We start from the raw sequence: 25,925 nt of genomic DNA, 5'->3' as shown, positions 1-25,925 counted from the left end.
TTATGTTTTATTAGGAAATGCAGAAAAATATTATAAAAACCAATATAAATATGGCATCACCATACTTGTAATGATCCAATGTACTTAGTTGCCATGTCATTTTCTATGCAGAATGAACGCTGTGGGAACATAAGGCAAAAAATAATTATAGAATTGAAAGGTTTTTTCATATGGTTCCCCAAAAACGTTTATAAAAGCTAACCAAAGCAGTATATCTACCCCAAAATGGTGCCAAACGGAAGTACAAGTTGTCACATAAAGAATAGGCCCTCACTTAGCTAGGTTGACAAACAAAAATCAATTTTGAAAAGCAGAGATGGAAAATATGAAAGGATAGGGTATGTTGAAATTCAATACGTTGGATACCTTTTACTCCTGTGGCACAGGCCGAATGGACATTAGCAGGAAAGTTATACTCATTACAAAGTCACCCAGTCCCATTGAATATTTGGCTATGAAGTCTAATATGTAAGGCCATATTCTGTGTAAGGCATTAGTATTTACCATTGTAATTGAGATGTGCATGATGTCTCTGGCAAATACTTTAGCAGTAAAAGGACATTTTTTTTTAACAAAGACCCTGGGGATATCCCATAGATTGCTATGGTAATAAACAAGGTCATGATAGATGAAATAGTTTAATGTTGTTACTTGTTTTAGTGATATATAAAATAATATAGCTGAAAACTCAAAGTGTTTATGTGATTTAAAATGGCCCTTTTTATGGTACTGTATGTTTAAGTGGCATGTAAAATGGCATTAATGTGTCATATAAAGCTGTGTTTATTTGTAAAGGAACTCTGTATTTAGTGCAGTTGAGACGTTCATTCTCCTGCAGTTATATGGTGCCATTTATACATTCTTAGTGAAGCATGTCACCAATAAAAATGCTACGTGTGATTAGAACAGGGAGAATTAATTCTTAAACCTGCATAAGTAACACACATTTGCATTTACACATTAAGAGATTCAGTGATACCATAGAATGTGGCCGTCTCCTAGAATAAATATTGAGATGCTAAGTGAGTCTCTGCTATTGCTTTGTAGAATATAAAACAGCGGTTATATCAGAGCTACTTTATGTCTGTTATATGTCTGTTTACTGTAATGTTCTCCTTTAAATAGTATATTCTTTAAGGATTCACATAAAAAGACATATTACAGCATTTTTCATTGCGATTAATCAATTGTACATTGCTTGTATCGTTAATACATGTAGCACAAATATAATACAAGATACCTTATAGAAAGTATAGGTCTATTGCTAAAGTTCAAAGTATGTTCAGGACACAGGATGGGGGGGGGGGGGTATTACACTTGTTTTGACAATAATTCCACGAGCCTGCCTGGGCAAATTTCCATTGCATCTTATTTACTCAAGTGATAAAGCAGTAGTAGAAATAAAACACCACCAGAGGTGCCTGGCAGTGAATTGCTTCTCTATCCTTATTCAGAATGCCTCCATGTTTGGCCAAACCCAGTTTCCATATGTAGGGACCAGTTGGATAAAGTGGTTTTTCTGATTGAATAAGTATTTGGCCAGCTACTATACCATGAATTCTACCTATAGGAGTAGTCCTGGTATAGGTGGCAGTTGATGCATGGAAACTAGGAGAAAGGCAAGCGCTAGATACAGTGAACCGACACCATGGGAACTGGCAAAAGCCAGGCTGAGGTCAGAGAAGACAGATTTTGTATGTTACAGTTATCCAGGCAGAGATCAGGTCAGCTGGAACAGAGTAAGTGTAATAATTCGAGTGGAGTGGACAGACACTAGAGATGAGCGAACACTAAAATGTTCGAGGTTCGAAATCCGATTCGAACAGCCGCACACTGTTCGACTGTTCGAACGGGTTTCGAACCCCATTATAGTCTATGGGGGGAAATGCTCGTTTCAGGGGTAGGCAACATTCAATCAAATTCTACTTACCAAGTCCATGAGTGAGGGTCAGGCTGGATTCTTCTCCCTGTGCAGCGTCCCTGTGTCCTCTTCCGGCCTTGAATTCACTCTGCTAGGCATCGGGCCTAGTCAGAGCCGACTGCGCATGCCCATGCTACAAGAAAATGGCCGCTTACAGTGGCAGAGTGAATTCAGAGCCGGAAGAGGACGGCAATGTATAGCATTCTGCCAATCAACGCTGGTTCTGCATCGAATCTTAACTTCGAACCGCTAGTAGTATTCAATTGAGTACGAGTATTTCGAATACCGTAGTATTCGATCGAACACCTACTCGATCAAATACTACTCACTTATCTTGTCTAACAGACACACATCTTAATAGAACATGAGGTTAGGATCAAAGACCTGGTGAGATAACATATAATCATATAATCAGGAAACAGTAGTAAAGAAACATCTAGTAGGCTATGAAGCTTTTCAATGGCATCTTCCTGAAGAGGAAGGAGTTGTACATAGCCCACAGATACAGGAGGTTGACTGGGAGCAGACAGAAAGTTCACAGGTTCTTAAAGGTCCAGTTCCAGTTTCCAGACTAGAAAACGGGTTAGCAGGCAGAGTCTATTTACTTTATCGATTATTTTTTGTATTGATTACTTTATGTACTGTAGTACAGTTCATGGGTCATTTTATAGAGTAAAGTTAAGGATAAGGAATTGATTCTAAAAAGGTTTTTTTTATGTTTTAAGATGTATGTTATTCTTGGGAAATATTTTGGACACTTTCATAGGATACAGTTTTCAGACTGTCCATGCACATTGACCAGTTAGACTAAACACTTCTGGGCTGAATGCTCTTCTCTATTAATAAACTCTGTTGGGTCAGGCCTTCTGCCAGAATTTTGTGTAAGCACCAAAGAAATTAGTGTCTCAATACAAATTACATATGTCTGCACGCGGGTGAAATGTTCCTTTCCACACTTCCTATTTCCTGTTTATGTGTAATCTTCCTATGTTTATTCAGGTTGATTTGCTTCTATACATACTGTAGTTTAGGTTTAAGTGGCTCGTAACTGTACAGATGACAGTATTATAGTTTCACAACTGCATATTTGTTACAGGAATTTCACATGTTCAGGTGGGAAGATAAAACTTGAAGTTTCAGCAAAGTAAAAGAGAACTACTGTGAAAGCAGATTCCATATAGTGTAGGATAATAATTTTGTATATGTATTGTGGAAAAATGTAAATACAACAAGAGTAAAAGCTTATTTAAAGAGTTGTTTGTCTTGTAGTTAATGGGGTCTCCAGGTGCCTGAGGAGTTACAGAAACAGCTGAATATGGCAGTTCTACACTGTCTATGTAAATCCCATAGAGGTAAATGGAAATTATGTAAACCGCACATCACAGCAAGTTATACTGTTTCCATAACTCCTGAGTTACGGAAACAACGAAGCTTGCTGTGCAACACTGCCCCTGCAGCTACTATTAATTTCTATGGCAATTCTAGAAACAGCATGGCACTGCCTTGTTCGGCTGTTTTCAAAACTTCCAAACTAGAGGCCAAGACTTAGATACCCCTACTCCTTTCTTAGTCATGGCTGGTTGGGAAGGAAATATCCATTTATACGTGTTCTTTCCAAGTATAGTCTGTAAGGCCATTCTGCATTTAAGAGCAGTTTTCTAATATAGGGAGACAGAAAAATTACATTTAGTTAAAAAAGGCTATAAGTCTATTAATTACCTTATGTATTATAGTAGGGTTCAGAAGCAATTACTTCATAGGGTCAAGTTAAAGATAAGCAATTGATCCTAAGACATGTTTCAGATGTATGTTATTTCTGTTAAACAATTTGGTCACTTATAAAATGCAGTTTCCAGATTGTTCTTGCACATTGACCGGTTAGACTAAACACTTTTCGGATGAATGCTCCTCGCCCTTCTCTATTTATACACTCTGTTGGTGGCCAAGGCTTAAAGCCTAGCATTCCCTTCTCAGCCATGGCTGCCTTGGTGTGGAATCCCCATTTAAAAATGTTCTTTACAAATATGAATCTGTAAGACCCCGCTGTATTTAACATTTTTTTTTTAATATGACAGTCTAATGGGGATTTGACTGATCAGTTATCACCGTTTCAGTTGGTAAAAACAGGACAGTGAAGCCCTTGTGCCCAGGACCACCACCAGACTTAAAGGAATTGTATAATAAGTTCCCTTTTTGTGTGGGAATTACCCAAGGAAGCCAATTTGTCAGATTTGTTTCTGAAAATTTTTGACAAATCTAACAAATTATGGACCTTATGCATATGCCAAGACAACATCAATGCCAAGATAGGCAATGACCTATCAGAAATGCCCATGCCTTTCCAGTTTTATCTTATCTTTTAGAAGATATGGATTTTGCTAGCTTAGTAAATCATGAAATTTCCAGTCCCTATTTCTGCAGTATTTTTAGGTGTTTGTCAAAATCTAAATTACTGCATATACGATAGGATAGGAACATATACATTTCTCTGTACGTGCAACATTATGGTTTGTGAAGAGTTTTATTATTATTATTATTATTATTATTATTATTGTAACATACACTAATTTATAAGATTGGATAAAGACACAAGTCCATCAAGTTTAACCTATAATCATATCATGTTGATGCAACGGAAGGCAAAAAAGGTTAGGTTATCAATATCAGATCATTGGGGTCTGACACCTGCCACTCCCATCGGTAAACTGTTGTCAGCAGCTGATACACAGAGAATGGACAAGGAAGCAAGCAGCTCCCTTTTTCTGTTTTGTGGCTGAATTGAGTCACTTCCCCCTAACTTCCATTGATGTGAATGGGAGCTGATTTGTCGTACTCCGGTCTGGCCACTACACCACGAATGTAACTGTCCTGCTTTAATTTTTTTGTATCAGCTGCTGAGAACAGCTGATCGATGGGAGTGCTGACTGTCAGAGACCCACAATATGATATTTGTGGATAGGTCATCAATACTTTTAGTTCAGAAAACCCCTTTAAGTTTACTGTTGACCAATATCTCCAAGTTTTTTTTTTCAGTGGTAGTTTTGGCCAGTGTTTTTATAGTTTAATATGTAATTGTTTTCTCGGCACACGAGCATAACTTTACATTTATTCACATTAAAATGAATTTCCCTACTCAAGCTTCGAGCTTCCCCAAATCCCTCTGTAATATTACACGATCCTTCTCCGTGCTGATTACTTTTCAGAGCTTAGTATCAACTGCAAATATTAAAACTGAACTTTGCAAACCCTCTACCAAGTCATTAATAAAATATATTTTAAAAAGTCAATGGCGTCGTTATCCAAAGGTAGCATGCTCTGGGTATGGATTTTTATAGCATATTTCAATAGACTTCAAAAGCATTTTACAATGTCTTAAAGGTGTTTTTTGGGACTTTAATATTGATCCATTAATAGGTCGTCAATATAAGTGAAAGTTTGTCCCCTGGCAGTCCAACCCATTTCTCCTGATTTGAGCATAACATCTTTTCTCCATAACTGTGGTTTCATGTCCATCAGTTGCATGAGTTTTCCGTAGCTCAGTGCCATTTGCATGAATGAGATTCAGATGAAATACTATGTAGAAATGCTATACAGCGTATAGCGCTGTGCATGGTAAACAAGAGGAAGCAGCACCCACCAATGTCCTAAGGTCCCTTTAGTCAACTGATCTGATGGTGTCTGGAATTGAATCTCCAATGATTGATATTGATGATGTACCCTAAGGATTGGCCATCAGTTTTAAAGTCCTGTAAAACCCCTTTATAAAATCATCAAAGACTCATCTACAAAAATATATTGATTAAGAAATAGCAGTATAAGCACCATCAAAAGCATATCTTTAGAAAAATGGCCACTTTTTGGCATTTTAAACCCGACCTTTGAGGGTTTTGATTTTTTCTAGGACTCCTTACAAAATTAACCTTTCATGACCTATATAACTTATGCTGAGAGTCCTTTAGTGCCCAAATCATGTACAAAATGACTGTTAGTCTGGTGGATGACGGGGCATCCCACTGGACCCTTTAGTCTTGTCTTACTCTTCCCGAAGTTTAGGAGATCACCCATATTTTTTTGGATCCTCCTGGATGTTCAGGGAAAGTTGTCAAGTATCAGTATGCAATACACATGTTTGTCCAATGTTTTGGGACTATATGAGAAACATCATTTTTATTTATTTGATTTGTGAGATTTTTAACATCTTCTGAGTTAATAAGATTGTAATAAACTACATTATGTTTATACACTTGTCTATATGTTGTGAGAAGGTGACAGGCAAAGAGCTGGAGTCCTGCTATATCGGCTGCAGATTCCTGACTTATGTATGGTCCAGTGCGGGTCTGGAATAGGTTTCAACACCAGGTATGAGTCACAAAGCTTGTTACTAGGCCATAAAAGATTGCACAGCGTGCACTTCAGGGCAGCTCCAGGAAGCAAGGAGGAAACTGGGTCTGTCCTGTAACTGTGAGGCCAAATTGTACTATTTTTCCATGTGGCTGGTAGTAAGCCACATGTATAGTTAGGTTATTACTTCTATTTAGTTAGTTGCTCAGACAAGCAGGAATTTATTTTATGTTTGCCTGAACTTAAGGCTGCATTTTGTTTTTCTCATTTGTGCCTGAAGTGAAGATTTATTTATTTTCCTGGTTTTTTTATTTGTTTTTTTTTTTAATAAACATGTTTTTTGCATATTTTGTGTCCCTGTCTTGACTGTTTGGGTCCACACCACTGCTTCTACTAGCTACCTATCCCACTATGTCTATATTAGGCCTCATGGTGTGTTGGCTGAAAGAGATTAGGCAAAAAGATAACTTTTCAAATATATTCTTTATATCTGCATTTATAGAGACAGGTGAAATGCCAATATATGTAATAACAGTATTGATATTAAATATAACCTAAAAACTCAAAGCCATCAAACACACCATACTTAACCATTTGCTCACTATTTAACTATTTTTTTTTTTCATTATCTTCCCATTTGGGTCATTTTAACATTACATTTATTTTTATTTTATTTTTTTTTTGCTGATTTCTCATTTACCTTGGGCTGATAAATTTTCCTGTCTTTAGGAATACAGCCTCACATGGGTTAATTGTCTCTTCATTCAATAGGAGGATCTATGACTGCTGTTCTTGTGATTGATGGTGGATGGACCCCTACCGATCAGACACTTATTTACACCTATCCCATCAATAAGTGATAAGATATCATCTTGGGATAATCTCTTTAAAGTATTATCTGGCAGCAGAACAATAGTACTGAAAAAAAAAAAATGAAAATGAAGCAAAACACTGTGCGTGAAAGCAGTCTTTTGTTGTTATCCAAAATGCAACAAGTAGGACTGCTGGGAATTGCAAACTACCTGCAAACCTGTCAGAAAAATTATAATTCTATATTTTACAGGTTGTATCTGAGTACAATGCAAAGCTATAGTCTACCGAGGGAATGTGGAGTAAAATTAGTAAAATTAAAGCTGAACTGATTAAAAAAAACCTGATAATTTTCAACTCTGAATTATACACATTTCTAAATACAGCACTGATATATATATATATCAGTAAAAGAAGTACCGTAATACTAAGTCACACTGTTGTTTATTGCATGCAGGGAATCATTCTCCAGGATATGTCTCTAATAGATACTGTCAGAAGAAAAAAAAAGGCTGTTTTGCTGTTTTGTGCATCCTCTGTGCTAACTCTGATTGCGCAAACTGGGCTATTCCATAGAATCCATGGCATGACCAATCCCAACTTGTTAGAACGGTTTCACAACAATAAAATGATCTCAAAGCTTTCCCCTGGCTTGTCTGTGTAATGCTGAACAGAACATGCCCTCCAGAGTGAAAGATACAATGTATAGCCACTCTCTATGCTCTCCTGGAAATGCAGATCCTAAATAAGAGATCACCTTCTATCAATTCAGAATCAACTATTAGGGTGTTGTTGGGCTTTAAAAAACTGGACAATCCTCTAAATTATGATATTGGTCCATCGTCCTGCTTGACCAATTATGAAAATAAATTAATATCCGTTATATACTTTAAATTAGAGGTGTCTGTTGGGATAACCCTTTAACCTAGACATCAGTAATTACTATAAATGTGTGTGTTTATATATACATATATATTGGGGCTCAGGAGCTTCAAGTTACACCTCTTTTGTGGGAAAGTTAGCTCGGTAGAAGCAGTGGTGCAAACCCAAAGAGTCAAGACAGGGACAGAAAATATGCAGCAAACTGTTTATTTAGAAAAAAAAAAAACAGGAAAATAAATAAACCTTGGCTTCAGGAACAAAATAAATCAAAATACAGCCTTAACTTCAGGCAAAAACAAAATAAAAAGCCTGCTCATCTGAGCCACTAACTAACAGAACGGATAACCTAACTATACATGTGGCTTACTACCAGCCACACAAACAAAACAAACGCAATATTGTCTCACCAGACTCAGGCTGATCTTACACGACCATAGTTTAAGACCGCAAATGGTCCAAAATTGAGGGTTTTCAATTGCGGACCATTTGCAGACACATTATATTCAATGTGGCCTCTTACACCACTGGATACTTTATAGAACATGTCCGTAAAGGCCGTAATTCACAGCACTGCACGGACTCTCCCATAGAACTCTATGGGCAAATGCGGCTGTTTACGGGCATCTGCAGGGTCTATGTTGATGATCAGCAACTAGTGTTGCTAATCAGCAACTTGCAGACTGTAAAAGCATTACGGTCATGTAAAACCAGCCTCAGGGTTGAAGGACAGAACCACACACCTCCTTTCACCTCATGGAACTGAACTGGAATGAAAGAGCCTCACTCACACTGTGGTATATATATAATGCTGGTGTTGTAGAGAGGTCTTCGTGCACCCACCAGACTCCAGGACCTTATAACAATTGTTACCTCTGCACCCCCTATAGCTACATCCCTGTATATAAATACATATCTTCATATGTATTTATCTTTACAGATAATCATTAAGCCTTGTAAATATATTGCAGATATGCTCATAAATTTTCAGCATTGCTGTTTGCAGTGTGCCTGTACTACGCCCACACCATGTTGCATATAAGTGAGTCATAGCACACTGAGCAAATTTATAGCATTGTATGAATTATTACCTACTGGGTAGGGAGTTGGTGGTTATTTCATCATCTTGGCACTGGAAAGGTATACTGTGCTTGTCAAGATATAAACATTTCTGCTGAGATTCTTAGGAGAATATGCACTGTAATGAGTTAATAATTAGATTACATTAGTTGTGGATCCTTTGGTTCAGCCTTGTGGTTTGGGAAATAAATCATCCGATGCTTGAACTGCTTATATATGCAATGACTAAAATGGATCACTATGTGTGAGAACATTTTTCAAATGTTACTCTGTGTCTCAAAGAGCCAAGGACCCTACTCAAATACAAGTCAAAGTCACTGAAGCATAACTGACATTGTGCTGCACCAAATGTGGACAATAAGAGGTATATGTGCGACATAAGGTGTATTATGTGTACCCCATGGGATTCATGGATCACAAGTTAAGAATTTTGGCTGGGGATGCACCCCATAATAATGCTAATAAAAACTAAACCTTGCCCAGCAAAAAAAGATTCCTTTCACACCTCCATAGTCAGAAATCTAAAGATGTGGGGTCAGAATGTGGTGAGGCAATGACTTTTTCATTGTTTTAAAACAAAATCTATACATTTTTGGTATTGCTGTTATTGTACTTACCTTCAGAATAAAGGAAGCATTTTTTACTGTACAGCGAGTACCCTAAGTACAAACCCTGCCAGAAAATGGTGCAGCTGCAATTCTACGCGTGAGCTTGAATTCCACTCATAAGATGCAGATTCTGGACTCGGGGAAGGAACTTTTTCCCTGAATTGGGGCAATTGGCACGAGCCTCATGGTTTTTTTTGCCTTCCCCTGGATCAACGCTATAGGGGATTGTAGGGTTATAGGTTGGACTTCATGGACTGATGTCTTTATCCAACCTCATCTACTATGTAACTATGAACCAGCGCTTTACTGTCAACTGCCAAAAAGTGCATTAAAAAATTTACTGAAACATAAAAAAGCGTTTTTCCTGATAATTAAAATAATTATTCAGTAATTCATGCTCCTCAATTATTTATTCTGTCTAGTTATATAGAATAGACGTGGTCTAAAGAACTACGCAAAAAAGGGAATTTACAGTATAGTAACCTAAGAAATGTATGGATTTTTTGTATCCTTTTATAGGTTGGTTTCCACAAAAAAAAAAAATTACAAATATTGTGTGTATTTGTGAACTTTATTATAGTTGTGTTCACTGAAACTGAAAAATGAAGTGACTGGGACGATGTTCCTAACGGATACCATAGACGTAGACCAGACACCATAGCTTTTAAAGGAACAGAGGGCAAGAGATCTTAGTGATGAACAGTGCTTACATCCCATAGAATATTTTTATTATTTTAGTATTTGGTAACACTCTGTTCATATGTTCCTGCTTAGTGTCTTAAATCCAAAGGTGTACCAATTTGGTCAGGAATCCTATTTTTATAGACCTTAAAGAAGTCTCATATTGTTACCCATGTAATTAGTTACACTATGTTTAAAATGTACAAGCACAAAAACATTTGTTAGAAGGGGTTAACATAAAAGTAATAACTTGCTTTATACTCTTAAAAGCATGGAACGATTCTATGGGTCCTTTCCAAAAAAGCTAAGTCGGATGATAGAATTTTACTCGGGAAAAGAGTTATAAAATGGCTTACGGGCTTACTGCTGCCAAAAAGGAAATTTAACATTTCACCCTTGTAAAACAATATGTAAAAGCCTTCATGTGTGAAAATAATGAAGAACAAAAGGGGATCCTCTCCCGTAGGATCCAGTCGAGGGTAATCCCTCCATTTCATAAACATTATATTATAGTTTTATGTAATTTTATACCTGATTCTTTTAAAAATTTGTTTGGAGTTTAATATACACTGTCTACCAATAAGTATTTGGACAGCTGTGGTAGAATAGAAAAACAACATTTCTTCATATTCAATAGTTGGTAGAACCCAGCAGATGCTTCCTTACAGATGGTATTGATCGACACAATACTCCCGGATGCCTGGTGAAACTCCTGGTGTATGTGAGCCATCGGTTGGGTGCAGTTTCTCTGCCCAGCACTTGTGGGTCTCTATCTCCCAGTTTCGGGGGGTCTGCCGACTCGAGGTACATTACAACAATCATTATTCACCTTCCACTTCATAACCACATAGGTCACTGTCGATTTTGGGTAATTCAGTTCGCTTGTTATGTCCCTTAAGGATTGATGATTTCTGTTGTAACCCACAATTACCCCTTTCTCGAAATTGGACAACTCTGCACTTTGTGGCATCTTCATGTGACTAATTCCAATACACTAATGCCAATGCTGTTTCCTATTTAACGGCGGAAGGCATGACGTTCATCACGACTGCAGATATCTTCATTTGCATGGGTGTCCAAATACTTATTGGTAGACAGTGTATATTCTCCTTGTGTTTGGGTTTCCTTATTCCTATTTCTGCCCATACTGGTAGGGATCAGATTATGAGCCCTATATGGGACAATAACTGGCAATGCTTGCGAAGTGTTGCAGCCTATGTTGGCGCTATATAAGTAGTAAATAACTGAATAAACATGGCAGTGTTTTATAAAACCTAAAATATATTGAAGCTGCAGGAATTTCTATTGTTTTTGATATACAGTATGTATCATCTTTCCAGATTTTTTTTACTTTGTTTGATTGCCGTTCCTTTTGTATTAATAGCGCCTTTGTGGTGCTTGTTTCTGTGGGTTATCACAGATTTGCAGCCGTATCCTAGAACAGCAGTGCATAGTCCCGTGACTCTCGTATCACTCTCGGTCTGATGCAGTAGCTAACAGGAAATGTGAGACCAATATCAAATGTCACCAGAGATGTTTCTGTAACATTCACCTCATTAGTATACAGTTTCAGCGTGCTGACATTTAATTCCTTCACATTTACGGTTGGTGAATGTCTGTGCAGATCATCAAACTGTAATATTTAGTGCTTGGTGGAAAATATGTCTTTTTTCCAGATTATGTTTATATTGCCTCATGGAAGTAGTAAATCAGCATTGCTTACGCACCATTTAACTCTCAGCGTGTACCTTCTAACACCGCTTAAATAGAAATGTGACATTTACAGAGCACGAAATAGAAAACGCTAACTGTTCCCAGTCTTCACTGATCATTGTATTGTGAAATAAATCAGAGGCCGTATCGCCCTATTTGCCTAAATTCTTGGTGGATGCGGATATCTGCATAAATACATAGGAATATGATGAAAAATATTGTTTCTCTAATAAGAGAAAATATGAAAAAATGTTATATGATTTTTTCCTGATAAAGATGGGTGAGCAATGTCACTTGAAGGATTGCGGTAACTAATGTCATGGCAGCCATTTTAGTGCCTGGAAATGGAGAGTCTGAAAACTGAACTTTGTCTTAATGCCCTGGTCTAAGCAGCTTGGCTTGTGGACATCCTCACTGACACCCAGCAACCAGGACACATACTTTATCAGCCCATCCCTAAATCCTATTAGCCCATCCCTACCTCACTTATGTTGCTGTTTGCTTTACTATGGCTCAGTTTATTAGCTGTTAGTTGTGGAAAGCATTCCTAATTAGAGATGAGCGAGTAGTATTCGATCGAGTAGGTATTCGATCGAATACTATGGTATTCGAAATACTCGTACTCGATCGAGTACCACTCACTGTTCGAATGTAAAAGTTCAATGCAGAACCAGCATTGATTGGCTCAATGCTATACAGTCGGCCAATCAACGCTGGTTCTTCTCTTACCTTTAGAAGTCTTCTCCGTGCAGCTTCCCCGCGGCGTCTTCCGGCTCTGAATTCACTCTGCCAGGCATCGGGCCTGGACAGAGCCGACTGCGCATGTCCTCTTGTAGTGCGGGCATGCGCAGTCGGCTCTGCCCAGGCCCGATGCCTGGCAGAGTGAATGAAGAGCCAGAAGACGCCGCGGGGATGCTGCAAGGAGAAGACTGCTCGGAGGATCCAGCCCGACCCTCACTCGTGGACTTGGTCAGTATAATTTGATCGAACGTTGCCTACCCCTGAAACAAGCATTTTCCCCCCATAGACTATAATAAGGTTCGATATTCGATTCAAGTAGTCGAATATTGAGGGGCTACTCGAAACGAATATCGAACCTCGAACATTTTACTGTTCGCTCATCTCTATTCCTAATTTTACTAAAGATCTTGTATACTCTGGAAAGCCTTGAAAACTTAAGATATGGTAAAAGTATACATATGATTCTGGAGGAAAGTGTTTTTCATGAAAAACTAAACACAAGAACAAGGAGGCAAATCTGAAATGAATTGGGGGAGTTAGGAGGAGATCAGAAGCAACAATTCACATAAAGAGTAGCTGAGCCTTGGAACAAACTTCCAGTAAATGTAGTTGGGAAATCTACAGTAAGTGACTATAAGCACGACTGGGGTAAACACATGTCTATTCTATGATAACAATGGTAATATAAGGGAAGATGAGATGGACTATGTGGTCTTAATCTGCCATCATCTTTCTATGCTTAATGAAATATAGAAATGCATTAAACTATTGTCTTTTGTATAATTACTTAAATGGGTTAAAATTGGTATATGGTATTATTACCAATCTTGGATGAAAGTTATAGATTATATTTTATTGTTTTAATGCACAGTATTAAGCAGAGTATTGCAATGCTTCATTACATCCTGTTTTTTTTTTGTACAGGTGATAACTTCGTACTATACCAGCCTCCGACCCTGCTCTGTCCATTCTGTGATGTTCTAAATGCAACATGCAAAGAAAGCAAAGGGAATTGCAAATCTAGCTGTGACAAATTTGCCTCTTGTGTATACGCGGAGGAAGTCTGTGTGACAGTGTGGTAAGACTTTCATTTTTATGCGAATGTGTCACCATAAAATGTCCTATTATTTTAAACCAAGCTTGCATGTTAAACATCTATTTAAATTTTTTTTTTATAATATTTTCTATTTTCCGTGTTAAGATATATATATATATATATATATATATATATATATATATATATATATATATATACTCACCGGCCACTTTATTAGGTACACCATGCTAGTAACGGGTTGGACCCCCTTTTGCCTTCAGAACTGCCTCAATTCTTCGTGGCATAGATTCAACAAGGTGCTGGAAGCATTCCTCAGAGATTTTGGTCCATATTGACATGATGGCATCACACAGTTGCCGCAGATTTGTCGGCTGCACATCCATGATGCGAATCTCCCGTTCCACCACATCCCAAAGATGCTCTATTGGATTGAGATCTGGTGACTGTGGAGGCCATTGGAGTACAGTGAACTCATTGTCATGTTCAAGAAACCAGTCTGAGATGATTCCAGCTTTATGACATGGCGCATTATCCTGCTGAAAGTAGCCATCAGATGTTGGGTACATTGTGGTCATAAAGGGATGGACATGGTCAGCAACAATACTCAGGTAGGCTTTGGCGTTGCAACGATGCTCAATTGGTACCAAGGGGCCCAAAGAGTGCCAAGAAAATATTCCCCACACCATGACACCACCACCACCAGCCTGAACCGTTGATACAAGGCAGGATGGATCCATGCTTTCATGTTGTTGACGCCAAATTCTGACCCTACCATCCGAATGTCGCAGCAGAAATCGAGACTCATCAGACCAGGCAACGTTTTTCCAATCTTCAATTGTCCAATTTCGATGAGCTTGTGAAAATTGTAGCCTCAGTTTCCTGTTCTTAGCTGAAAGGAGTGGCACCCGGTGTGGTCTTCTGCTGCTGTAGCCCATCTGCCTCAAAGTTCGACGTACTGTGCGTTCAGAGATGCTCTTCTGGCTACCTTGGTTGTAACGGGTGGCTATTTGAGTCACTGTTGCCTTTCTATCAGCTCGAACCAGTCTGGCCATTCTCCTCTGACCTCTGGAATCAACAACGCATTTCTGCCCACAGAACTGCCGCTCACTGGATGTTTTTTCTTTTTCGGACCATTCTCTGTAAACCCTAGAGATGGTTGTGCGTGAAAATCCCAGTAGATCAGCAGTTTCTGAAATACTCAGACCAGCCCTTCTGGCACCAACAACCATGCCACGTTCAAAGGCACTCAAATCACCTTTCTTCCCCATACTGATGCTCGGTTTGAACTGCAGGAGATTGTCTTGACCATGTCTACATGCCTAAATGCACTGAGTTGCCGCCATGTGATTGGCTGATTAGAAATTAAGTGTTAACGAGCAGTTGGACAGGTGTACCTAATAAAGTGGCCGGTGAGTGTATATATATTAAAACAAAGCTCAAATTTTACTCTGACACTTGCCAGTGCTATATAGGTTTCTATATAGGTCACAGCCAAAATTATAGAAGATAACACCTCTATAAATTATTCCACTGACCTATCATTCCTGTTTTATTGGGTGCCATTGGATGCCCAAGATTTGGGGATCTGCATTGCACTGTTTACAGAGCTGGGCTCTACCAGGTGTAATTTGAACTTCCTGGGCCCAATGCAAAATCTGTCAAAGTGCGGCTACACCTACCTTTTGTCATGAGTGAGGAGTGACCTATGGGGGGCCCTTTAGGGTCTAAGGCCAGTAGTGACCTCTGCACTCCTTATAGCTACGCCTCTCAGTTCTTGTTTTTCAAGTGGTTGAAGATATTACCAGTCTCCTAGTCATTAACTTCAGTGCATGGATACTTTAATAGCAGCAGAAAACTGAAAATGGTGGTAACCCAGACACCAGTCATTCATTATTCCAGAAACGTAGTACAGCATACTCTACTGTATTTTTGCCATAACATTTTCCATATCACAGAATCACAGAGGAGCCCCCAACACCAGATATGAACAGAGCTTACGTTATGCTATTGTTATATTTCAAATCTATTGACAATTTTTATTTATTTATTTTTTTAAAGGAAAAGCGATGGTTCCGCCGTAACAGAGGAGACTCTATGTCACAATCCCCAGGAGCCACTGCATGGCCACCTTTTGAAGGATTTCAACTCCTCAGCATGTCACATGAAAAGAAAAAAGTCACATGGAGGTTTAGAATCCCATGGAGAAACTCTGTTTATGTGTGCTTGTAATGAAGATCTATGTAACCAAGAGTTTACATTTGATAAAAGTAAGTGTATTGGGAATGAGCATTTGAGATGTTTTCTTCCATTTCTAACAGATCCAACAACACAATACCTAAACTTTAGTTCACCCTTTAAGACATACCTACTCATCTATGTCCAGCACTCCATTGTCCATCCCTAGCCCTCATTTCTTTCTTCCAGTGCCAGGAGTGGCCAGACCAGTAGTTGTGAAACTCATATGACTGCTGTAACCATGCAAGGGACTCAGTAGTCACTGGGACTGGTGATGTGTCCGATTTCCGATATATGTCACCAGCGACTGCTAAGACCAATGATTGGCCACAAAGGTCACGTGAGCCTCTCCCCTTCTGGTCCATTCTGTATCCCAAGTGGAGAGAACAAAGACCAAGCTGTACAACAGAACGCCATGGATAGATCTGTATGACTTTAATTTTACAACCACCCTAGCTTCAGATTTTTCCTAGAGATCCACTTTAATATAAAAACTTATTTAAATACAGCCCAGTACCACCACAAGTAATTCCCTAGTTGTATGCAGTCTGTAGGTATCAGTGGATGTTGGGTTGGTGCTAAAACTAGTGTCATGAAATAATTGCAAACATTGGAAGAACCAATGATCCTAAAAATACAACTGTGCCTGATCAATTTAGTAACATTTTTTTTTCTATTTTTAGAAGATCATCAGAAAGCCTCACCAAGCCATAAAAGAAAAGAACACAATGATATCCCACCACAGAGATCAAAGCCGTCTGAAAGTAATTAGACATTTGGTTTTCCAATTTGACACCACTTTACATATACTGTACCAGATTGAAAGTCAAGGGTGTAGCTCATGTATCTTGTGTTTTATCTGTATTCTGTAGAAAAGAAATCATATGCTTGCTTTTGTAAATGTTGTAGCTATTACTTTTTACCCTTCCTTAGGAGGATTATATTGGCAGTTTGAGCCCTGTTTTGTATGTAAGACGTGTGAGCTTATGGTCACTAACATGTCACCTCATGGAAAAAGTTCATAGATTATTGCAGTATCCAAGAAATGATGAAATGCAGCCCCTTCACCCAAAGATCAGCGAGTGACAGGAGAGATAGACATATATGTCCTTATTTGTGCGTTTAGTGTTGCGATCCCTCCTTATTTAGGCATCCAGCAGCACTATACCGGCAGAAGTGTAGATTTAGGGGGTTCAGCAGTAACAGTTACCCCTGGGCCTAGACTCTCAGGAGTGCCCATAACACATAAACAATACCAAAGTAAACAAGGTCCCCATTAAAGGGGCTCTATCAGCAAAATTTTGCTGTATGAGCCCCACATATGCATGAATAGCCTTTAAAAAGGCTATTAAGGCACTGCTAGTCTTATTTTAAACCCCTGTCTCGTTTTAAAATAAAACTATAAAAACATATATGTAAATCATACCTTTGCATGCACAGGGGGCGGTCGTGCACAATACGACGTCATCTTCTGGAACGCCTACCTCTTCTTTCAGCGACGCCCTCCGGTCCTGGCTCTTCCCGGCTACATCTTTATCTTCTTCCGGCGGTTGAAATACGATTGGTTGAAATCTGGCGCATGCGCAGTAGCGCTCCCTCCGGAGCTACTGCACACACCTGCGCCATTTTTCTCAATGGCAGTGCCGCCAGAGTGTGCGTCCAGAGGGAGCGCTACTGCGCATGCGTCGGATTTCAACCAATCAGATTTGAACCGCCTGAAGAAGATAAAGATGAAGCTGGGAAGAGCCAGGCCAGAGGGCGTCGTCGAAAGAAGAGGTAGGCGTGCCAGAAGATTACGTCTGTGCACGTTCAGGTATGATTTAGCTATATGTTTTTATAGTTTTATTTTAAATCAGATTAGCGGTGCCTGAATAGCCTTTTTAAAGGATATTCACGTATATGTGGGGCTCATACAGCAACATTTTGCTGATAGAGCCCCTTTTAAGTTTTAGCACTGAGTCCTACAAACTTCTCAATACAGGTGTCAATCCCTTGTCTAACAAGTCTGCAGTGCAAAGCTGAAAAGAGAGATGCAACAAACAGGAAACATCAGTGTACTAAGATGGCTCTAGTGATCCTTGTGAAGTTTTCATATGTAGAAAGAGTCACAGGAAAAAACAAAACAGTTCTGTTTTGTGATTATACATAGAAAAAGTATGTCATAAACCGCATTCTGGAGACGTAAAACGAAGACCCATAGTTACATAGTTACATAATAGATGAGGTTGGATAAAGACATTAGTCCATCAAGTCCAACCTATAACCCTACAATCCCCTACAGACCCACCTGTAGCAAAGTACAGTATTCTTAAAGGAATATTCCAGACATGTCAAAGCCATCCCATGCCCACAGGATAGATAACAACTGTATAATTGGCAGGAGTCTGACTGCTGGGACCCCCACCAATTATACAAATAGGGGGATCCCATGTGCGAATGGAGTAATAAGAACAGACGCATGCTATCTCTGTCAGTGCCAAATATCCAAATAGAGCAGCAATTTTCAGGCACAACATACTGCTCCATTCATATCATTCTTGTGTTTCGTGGTGGTCCAAGAGGTCAGACCCTCTCCAGTCATATACGTGATAGGGGATTACTGTCTATCTTTTAATTACTGGAATACCCCTTAATATCACTAGAAAGTAGGCATGGATTAGTGTTTTCTGCCCATTGTTCCCTTATTACTGATGGTTTATTATGTTGTTTTATGTGTATAAATGAATCTCTTTTGTTTTCCAGATAGTACTATTTTTTCAAGTAACGGTATAGAGGGTTTTAAGAAACTGCGCCAACTATGTAAATTTTGTGACAATTTAACTTCCACATGTAAGCTAAAAGAACCTAATTGTGAAATCAAGTGCGATAGAACGTCATTATGTGAACTAGAAATTGAAGTATGTGTGGGAATATGGTAAGGCTGAGTCTATTTTCCATCCATTAATTTTATTAACTTTCTGCATTTTTTTTAACAGTTATGCAAAATACCCAATATATTTATCTGTAGAAAAAAATCTGTTTTGAGCAAGTGCGTATTATCTGGAGTGGGGGTCTGGTTAGTAATTTTAGATATAATGGTAGTGTAAAATATGCTAAAAGTGGTTCTCCGGGAGGTGTTTAAATACTGCCTTACTTACTGTATATACTCGAGTATAAGCCGACTCGAATATAAGCCGAGGCCCCTAATTTTACCACAAAAAACTCGGAAACCTTATTTACTCGAGTATAAGCCGAGGGGGGGAAATGCTGGAAAATTTCAAAAATTAAAATGGTAGAGTTTTTGGGTGCAGTAGTTGCTGGGAAAGGGGAGGGGGTGTTTTGATTGTCTGTCTGCCCCTTCCCTGAGCTTGAGGACTGGGTTTTTTTTTTCCCCACTTGTAATTCAGCCTGGCTGAATATAGGGTATCTGCAGTGCTCCTATTAACCCCTTCCTGACGGAACAGGAGCACTGCAGATCCTATATTCAGTAGACCGGGCACTGTCAGACATAGGGATACCTAATGTGTATGTGTTTCACAATAATTTTCTACTTTTATATGTATTTTAGGGAAAGGAGTGATTTACAACTTTTATTTATTTATTTTTTATTATATTTTTTTAAAGCTTCTTTTTTTCACTATTTTATGGGAGATTCTATACATTACTATTGCGGCTGCTCATAGACCCCCCCCCCCCAACAAAAAAAAAAAAAAACAAAACAAAAAAAAAAACATTTTTTTTTTGGTTCACTCGAGTATAAGCCAAGGTGGGCTTTTTCAGCACAAAAACTGTGCTGAAAAATTCAGCTTATCCTTGAGTATATACGGTACTTTGGTTTCTGGACTGGTTCCAACCACACTTGCACCCCTGTCCGCCCTGTGTGTCATTCTGCCAGGTTTCCATCCTAAACCCTTGAGAAACTGGATAAGGGACCGATTTCCAGTGGTCAGTTTTAAAACCCATTCATTTGAATGGATTTTAAAAGCAAACCGCCGGTATCCGCATGCAGCCTTTCCATGGAGAAACAGTTGTTGGTTTTTTTTTTCGTCGAACACAAAGTCCAGCATGTCCAACTTTGTGACCGGCCGAAAAAAAACGGTTTCCCCCCTGGAGAGGCTGCATGTGGATACCGGCAGCTTTTAAAATTCAAATGAATGGGTTTTAAAACTGACCTCCAGGAAGACATCTCCTATCCAGTTTCTCGGGGGCTTAGGACAGAGACCCGGGAGAATGACAAAGGGTAAACAAGGGTGCAAGTGTGAAAACCCCCTAAGGCACCTGAGTTTTTCTTCGTATTCAGTATTTTTTGATGTCACATTCATTATACCTTTTTATAATATCTTTTTCTTAATTCTCATTCTAAGGAGGTCTAATGACACTCACACAATTGAAGAAACACTCTGCCATGACCCCACACAACCTATATACGGTTATAAGCTTGATGACTACAATAACAAAGAATGTATCATGAAAGAAAGGAAAACATCTGAAGGAATTATGTTTATGTGCGCCTGCAATGAAGAAGAATGCAATAACAACTTTATTTGGGAAGCAGGTAAGATGGTTACTATTATATTATGTAATGTTCTTTAATATCCCTATTTGTAGTTTGGGGCCCATTGTCTTCTAGTTTTTGATGGGTTCATTATCTCATCTCATGTATATGCTACCTTTGCAAAAATATTACTTTTATCATTTGTTCACTTGTTCTGGTAGCATTTGTGTCATTTTTACATTTTATAATATAAGTTATTAGCAAATTTTGGCTTCTATCGGTGAAATCCTGTATATCTTCATTTTTGACCTTGCCTCATTTGACAGCTGTTCCCTACTTGTCACTATGAATATGGTTGCTTATGTCATACTTAACACCATGACACTAAGATTGCATTTACTACCTGTATTATTTCCGACAGAAAGCTGCCCCCCCCCCCCCTGGCGTGGCAGAGCGGCGTTAGCAGGCAGAGAGCAGACAGGGAGAGGACCTGCTCTCTGCCTGAGCGTGAGGGGAGGCCGCTGGAGCAGCACTGCGTCCACAGGACCTCCCCAATCCACCGCTCGGTGATGCTAAGCCAGTCCAGGACAGCTTGTCCTTGACTGGCTTAGGTAAGCAAAAATGCCGCCCTCCCCGGGGCCCTGGCATAGCGCCGCCTGAAGCGGTCGCTTCAGGTCGCCTCATGGGAGGTGCGGCGCTGCATTACCCTATACACAGTGAGTACCAGGGTACAACTCTCAATAGAGAAGCAAGCAGAAGAATAAAGAAATACAGGATTTTACAAAAAGGAGAGAATTGTGTTAATAAGGTATATTACAAAATATATTCGTGACACAAATACTGCCTGAAAATCAAAAGTTGTACAAAAGTTTAGTTACATTTTAATTTGGTAAGATATAGCTTTTGATGGTTTCATTGAGTCTTTGTATGTAACACTATATTTAAGGCTATATAAAGAAGAACTTCACGTTTGTTCACAAACGTGAAGTTCTTCTTTATATTACAAGACGGGTTGGGACCCTTACTTCACTTCTGGAAGATTACTGTATCCCTCGCTAAACTATATTTAAGGCTGGGACCCCATTAAATAAATGACAATTATTTTTTTTTTCTTTTAGAAAAACTTCCGAGTCTTGCTTGGCCAGACACGACATCTGTGGCACTTTTGAGTCTGATTCCCCCAGTTGCCATTGCAGTTGCAGTCATCGGCATTTTTTATTGTTATCGAGTTCATAGGAAAAATAAACTCAGCAAAAAGTGGGAAAATAACCAAAAATGTATGAGACACAAAGAATGCAGTGAAAACTGTGCCATGATCCTTGATGATGACCGCTCAGATATAAGCTCAACTTGCGCCAACAATCTGAATCACAACACTGAGCTACTACCAATTGAACTAGATACTTTAGTTGGGAAAGGACGTTTTGCGGAGGTGTATAAGGCCAAACTGAAACAAAATACCTCAGATCAATTTGAAACCGTTGCTGTGAAAATTTTTCCCTATTTGGAATATGCATCCTGGAAAATGGAAAAAGAAATATTTTCTGACATAAATCTTAAACACGAAAACATTTTGCAATTTTTGACGGCTGAAGAGAGGAAGACTGATGTTGGCAAACAATACTGGCTGATTACAGCTTTCCATTCCAAAGGCAATTTGCAAGAGTACTTAACAAGGCACATCATTAGCTGGGAGGACCTGTTACAGCTTGGTTGTTCCTTAGCCCGTGGTGTGGCACACTTACACAGTGACCACACACCTTGTGGAAGACCAAAGACACCAATTGTTCATCGAGACTTGAAAAGCTCCAATATACTTGTTAAAAATGATCTAACTTGTTGTATATGTGACTTTGGGTTATCTCTTTGGCTTGACCCATCTCTATCAGTGGATGACCTGGCCAATAGTGGGCAGGTAGGTTACCTAAGTTTGTGCTTTCTATTTATTGGATGTTACCGATTAACATGATTTGTTATAATGTATGGCTAAGGCCTGGTTCACATCTGTGTTCCGTATTCCGTTCGGGGAATCCACTTGGGGACCTCCTGAATAGAATACAGAATGGATTGAAAAGCAGTGAGCAATGAAAGTACATGGACCCCATAGACTATAATGGGGTCCGCATGAGTGATACACCGAGGAAAGTAGTTCTTGAAGTATTTTTTACTCCGCATGTTCCATGCGGACACCACGTGGAAAACACATGGACCTCATTATAGTCTATGGGGTCTGTGTGCTTTCGTTAGCTCACTGCTTGTCAATGTGTTCGGTATTTCATTTGGGGGTCCCCAAGCATACTCCCCAAACGGAATGCCGAACGCAGATGTCAACCAGGCCTAATGTGTGGAAATGAAGCACCTATTCTTGATTGAAATCCAAAGCAAAGAGCTAACTGTGCAGCCAATGTCTAATATACTTCTCTTTTATGCTATACAAAAAGTAAGTGAAACGTGCTTTGAAAATACTCTACAAGAAAGCTAGATGATCAGTATCCATAGAGATTCCCTCACTCATGTCAAGAGCAGTATACTGAGTTCTCCAACTGAAGAGGGGTTGTCATGATATGTTGACACCCATTTTGATAGGCCATTATCTCACACCTTTGTCGGAATACAAGAGTAATAAATAGTGACTTTATTTTTAGGATGACACCATGGAAAGTAGCTGATGAGAAGGTTATGTCTCTGCTACTGTCCTCCCTTAAAGACATTCTGTCATTTTTTCTAACACTTCTATTTTAGTAAATTCTTGTATTCTCCAGAAAATGACAATTCTGGAGTACCCTTTCTTATAACTCTGTGTTGTGCTATGCTTTTATTATGTTTTAAAGAAAATTTAACATAGTGAGGCCGCTAGAGCTAAAATTACGTTTTCTGTCTCACCCGAAATGTTTTATTCACATCAATACTGTCTGTTACATCTTTATAATGTTCTCCTGATTCTGGATGAGTAAGAGGGGATTAGAGAGCAGAATCCATCCTATTGTTCATGTGCGTCTTCTGCCTGTGGGTGGTGAAACCATTTTTTGAAACTGGAGACAAAGTCCTGCCAATCCGAGTTTGTGTCCAGCTAAAAAAAAACTGTTTAGCCGCGGAGAGCAAGAAGACGCATGGGTTTGAAAACTGACTGCTGGATTTCCGTCCCCTGTCCAGAAGACAGAAACCCGCCGGATTGACCGAACTGGACACGGGGCGCAGATGTGAACTTGCCCTTACTCTGCATTGCAGTTCCAAATCAGGATTTTATTCTTATACAAATTAGCTGAAAGGAAGTCTTAGGGGCTCTTCCTTCCAGATTATCCCTAACTGTAGACTAAGTGTGACAAAATGGGAGATGTCACTCAAAGACTATGGGACGGAACAAGGAGGCTGTCAAGGGCAATTTTCCAAAGCAGAAAGTGAAGCTCCAGCAGGAGAATAAATGCCCCCAAAGCTCTTTTCAATTAATTTGCACAAAAATAAAATGCTGATTTTCATGAAAATAGAGCTACAATACAGAATAAGAAAGGCATCTTTGGAAAATGTAGAACTCCTACAAGGCACCACCAATAGTCCGATACTGAGTTTCCCGTTAACAGACCCGCTTTCAGCAGCAGAAAATGGGTTACATAACTGAGACGCTTAACTCTACTTTAATCATGTGGATTAGCTATTGAAGATTTCAATGCTTTTATCTACAGGTTGGGACTGCCAGATATATGGCCCCAGAGGTCCTTGAATCAAGAATGAATTTGGAGAACATGGAGTCATTTAAACAAGCAGATGTGTATTCCATGGCTCTTGTCCTATGGGAAATCACATCTCGTTGTACTGCAATTGGAGGTAAGTGAAACGTGGATGAGTCCGTTGTTCCTTCTTTATTGTACGAGCCACCATTCATCTGTGATATAGAGAATATGGAAATATTCACCGTTACTCATTATCCTATTTTCATACATTATCCTCCATTCTTTCATTCATGAAACACTGCAAAGGGCTGGCTATGAGGCATGAAATTTGCTAATAATCCTCAAAAATGTATAAAACTTGCAAAAGAAACTTTTTTTATTTTTTTACTTCTAATTACTACCGAAACACAATGGCCCCAAAGTACTTGACTGTCACTAAAATGAGATTGAAGATGTATGCATCTCTGCAGATTGCTTTATGGACAGAGAAATATTGTCTAAACTATCGAGAAGTTTTCCCATCGCCTTGCGTTTCTACTCTACTGTACTTGTTTACTGCTAAGGTGTCACATAAGGTGAAGTCAGGTGAATGCATTAGTAACCATGGCATACAAATGCAAATAAATATGCTTTGTATCATACACAGCAGCCCTTAAAATACCCCTGCAGAGTCTTGATTCTCCAAAACAACATGAGTTGAATCTATCTTATTCCTTGCTATTTTCATTAGTCCTCGGCAGTAAGAATACTGTATGAATATTTACAGGAGTCGCGTCCCCTTGAGGCTCTGATGCCTAAATTGCTCCGTCGCTAAACATTATTTAAAGGTTACAATAACAAAGCACTTAAGGAACTGGAATATTCTTCAAATACTTTACTGCAAAGTTACAATGTAACAAGAACCACAAATATTGTATATACCAATTTCAGGTTAAAGATGGATCTGCGACACTCCTCTTCATTAATAAAACTTTTACTTTATTCCATTATCCAAGACAATACAAAAACTCCATGTAAAAGGTAGAAAAAACAAAAAAAATACAAAAAAGACGCAATAAAAACCGCTGTCAGTGAAGCATAGCTGACGCGTTTCAAGACCGTCTAGGTCTCTTATTCATAGCTGTTTAAGGTCTGCAGACCTTAAACAGCTATGAATAAGAGACCTAGACGGTCTTGAAACGCGTCAGCTATGCTTCACTGACAGCGGTTTTTATTGCGTCTTTTTTGTATTTTTTTTGTTTTTTCTACCTTTTACATGGAGTTTTTGTATTGTCTTGGATAATGGAATAAAGTAAAAGTTTTATTAATGAAGAGGAGTGTCGCAGATCCATCTTTAACCTGAAATTGGTATATACATTATCTTGGTCTTGGAGTCCCAAAGGCAGCGGATCGTGCACCTCCCTAAGAAATTCGTGCAGGTGAGCTTTTTCATGACCAAAGTTTTTTGCATTTTGGACATAACCACAAATATTATTATACTGTTTTTGTTTTGTATGTTTTTATAGTGTCCATTTAGGCTACATTATAGTCTTGCATGTTTTCTGATGTAGGATATACTCTCTTTTACTTCAGAGAAGAGCTGTCTTCTGGTTCCATGGTTATAATATCTTCAAAGAAACTGATAGGATATGTTCACACAGATTTTTTTGGACCGGATTTTGACGTGGATTCCGCCTCAAAATCCGACTCCAAAAATGGCTCCCATTGACTTTAATGG

General features: G+C 38.9%; 1 protein-coding gene across 1 annotated transcript in view; it reads left to right on the top strand.

Annotated features, from left to right (window-relative positions):
- The window catches only part of TGFBR2 (transforming growth factor beta receptor 2), a 52,487-nt gene that overhangs the window by 22,546 nt on the left and 4,016 nt on the right, over window positions 1-25,925 (top strand). The window contains exons 2-8 of the mRNA XM_075271330.1: window positions 13,699-13,852; window positions 15,890-16,098; window positions 16,750-16,830; window positions 18,809-18,980; window positions 20,410-20,600; window positions 21,659-22,455; window positions 24,221-24,362. Of these exons, the coding sequence (XP_075127431.1) occupies window positions 13,699-13,852; window positions 15,890-16,098; window positions 16,750-16,830; window positions 18,809-18,980; window positions 20,410-20,600; window positions 21,659-22,455; window positions 24,221-24,362 (1,746 nt within the window). The remainder of the gene's footprint in view (window positions 1-13,698; window positions 13,853-15,889; window positions 16,099-16,749; window positions 16,831-18,808; window positions 18,981-20,409; window positions 20,601-21,658; window positions 22,456-24,220; window positions 24,363-25,925) is intronic.

The sequence above is a fragment of the Leptodactylus fuscus genome, chromosome 4 (assembly GCF_031893055.1).
Source record: "Leptodactylus fuscus isolate aLepFus1 chromosome 4, aLepFus1.hap2, whole genome shotgun sequence".
Classification (NCBI taxonomy): domain Eukaryota; kingdom Metazoa; phylum Chordata; class Amphibia; order Anura; family Leptodactylidae; genus Leptodactylus; species Leptodactylus fuscus.
Note: the sequence above shows the minus strand (reverse complement) of the source record. Positions and strands in the feature narration are given on the sequence as shown.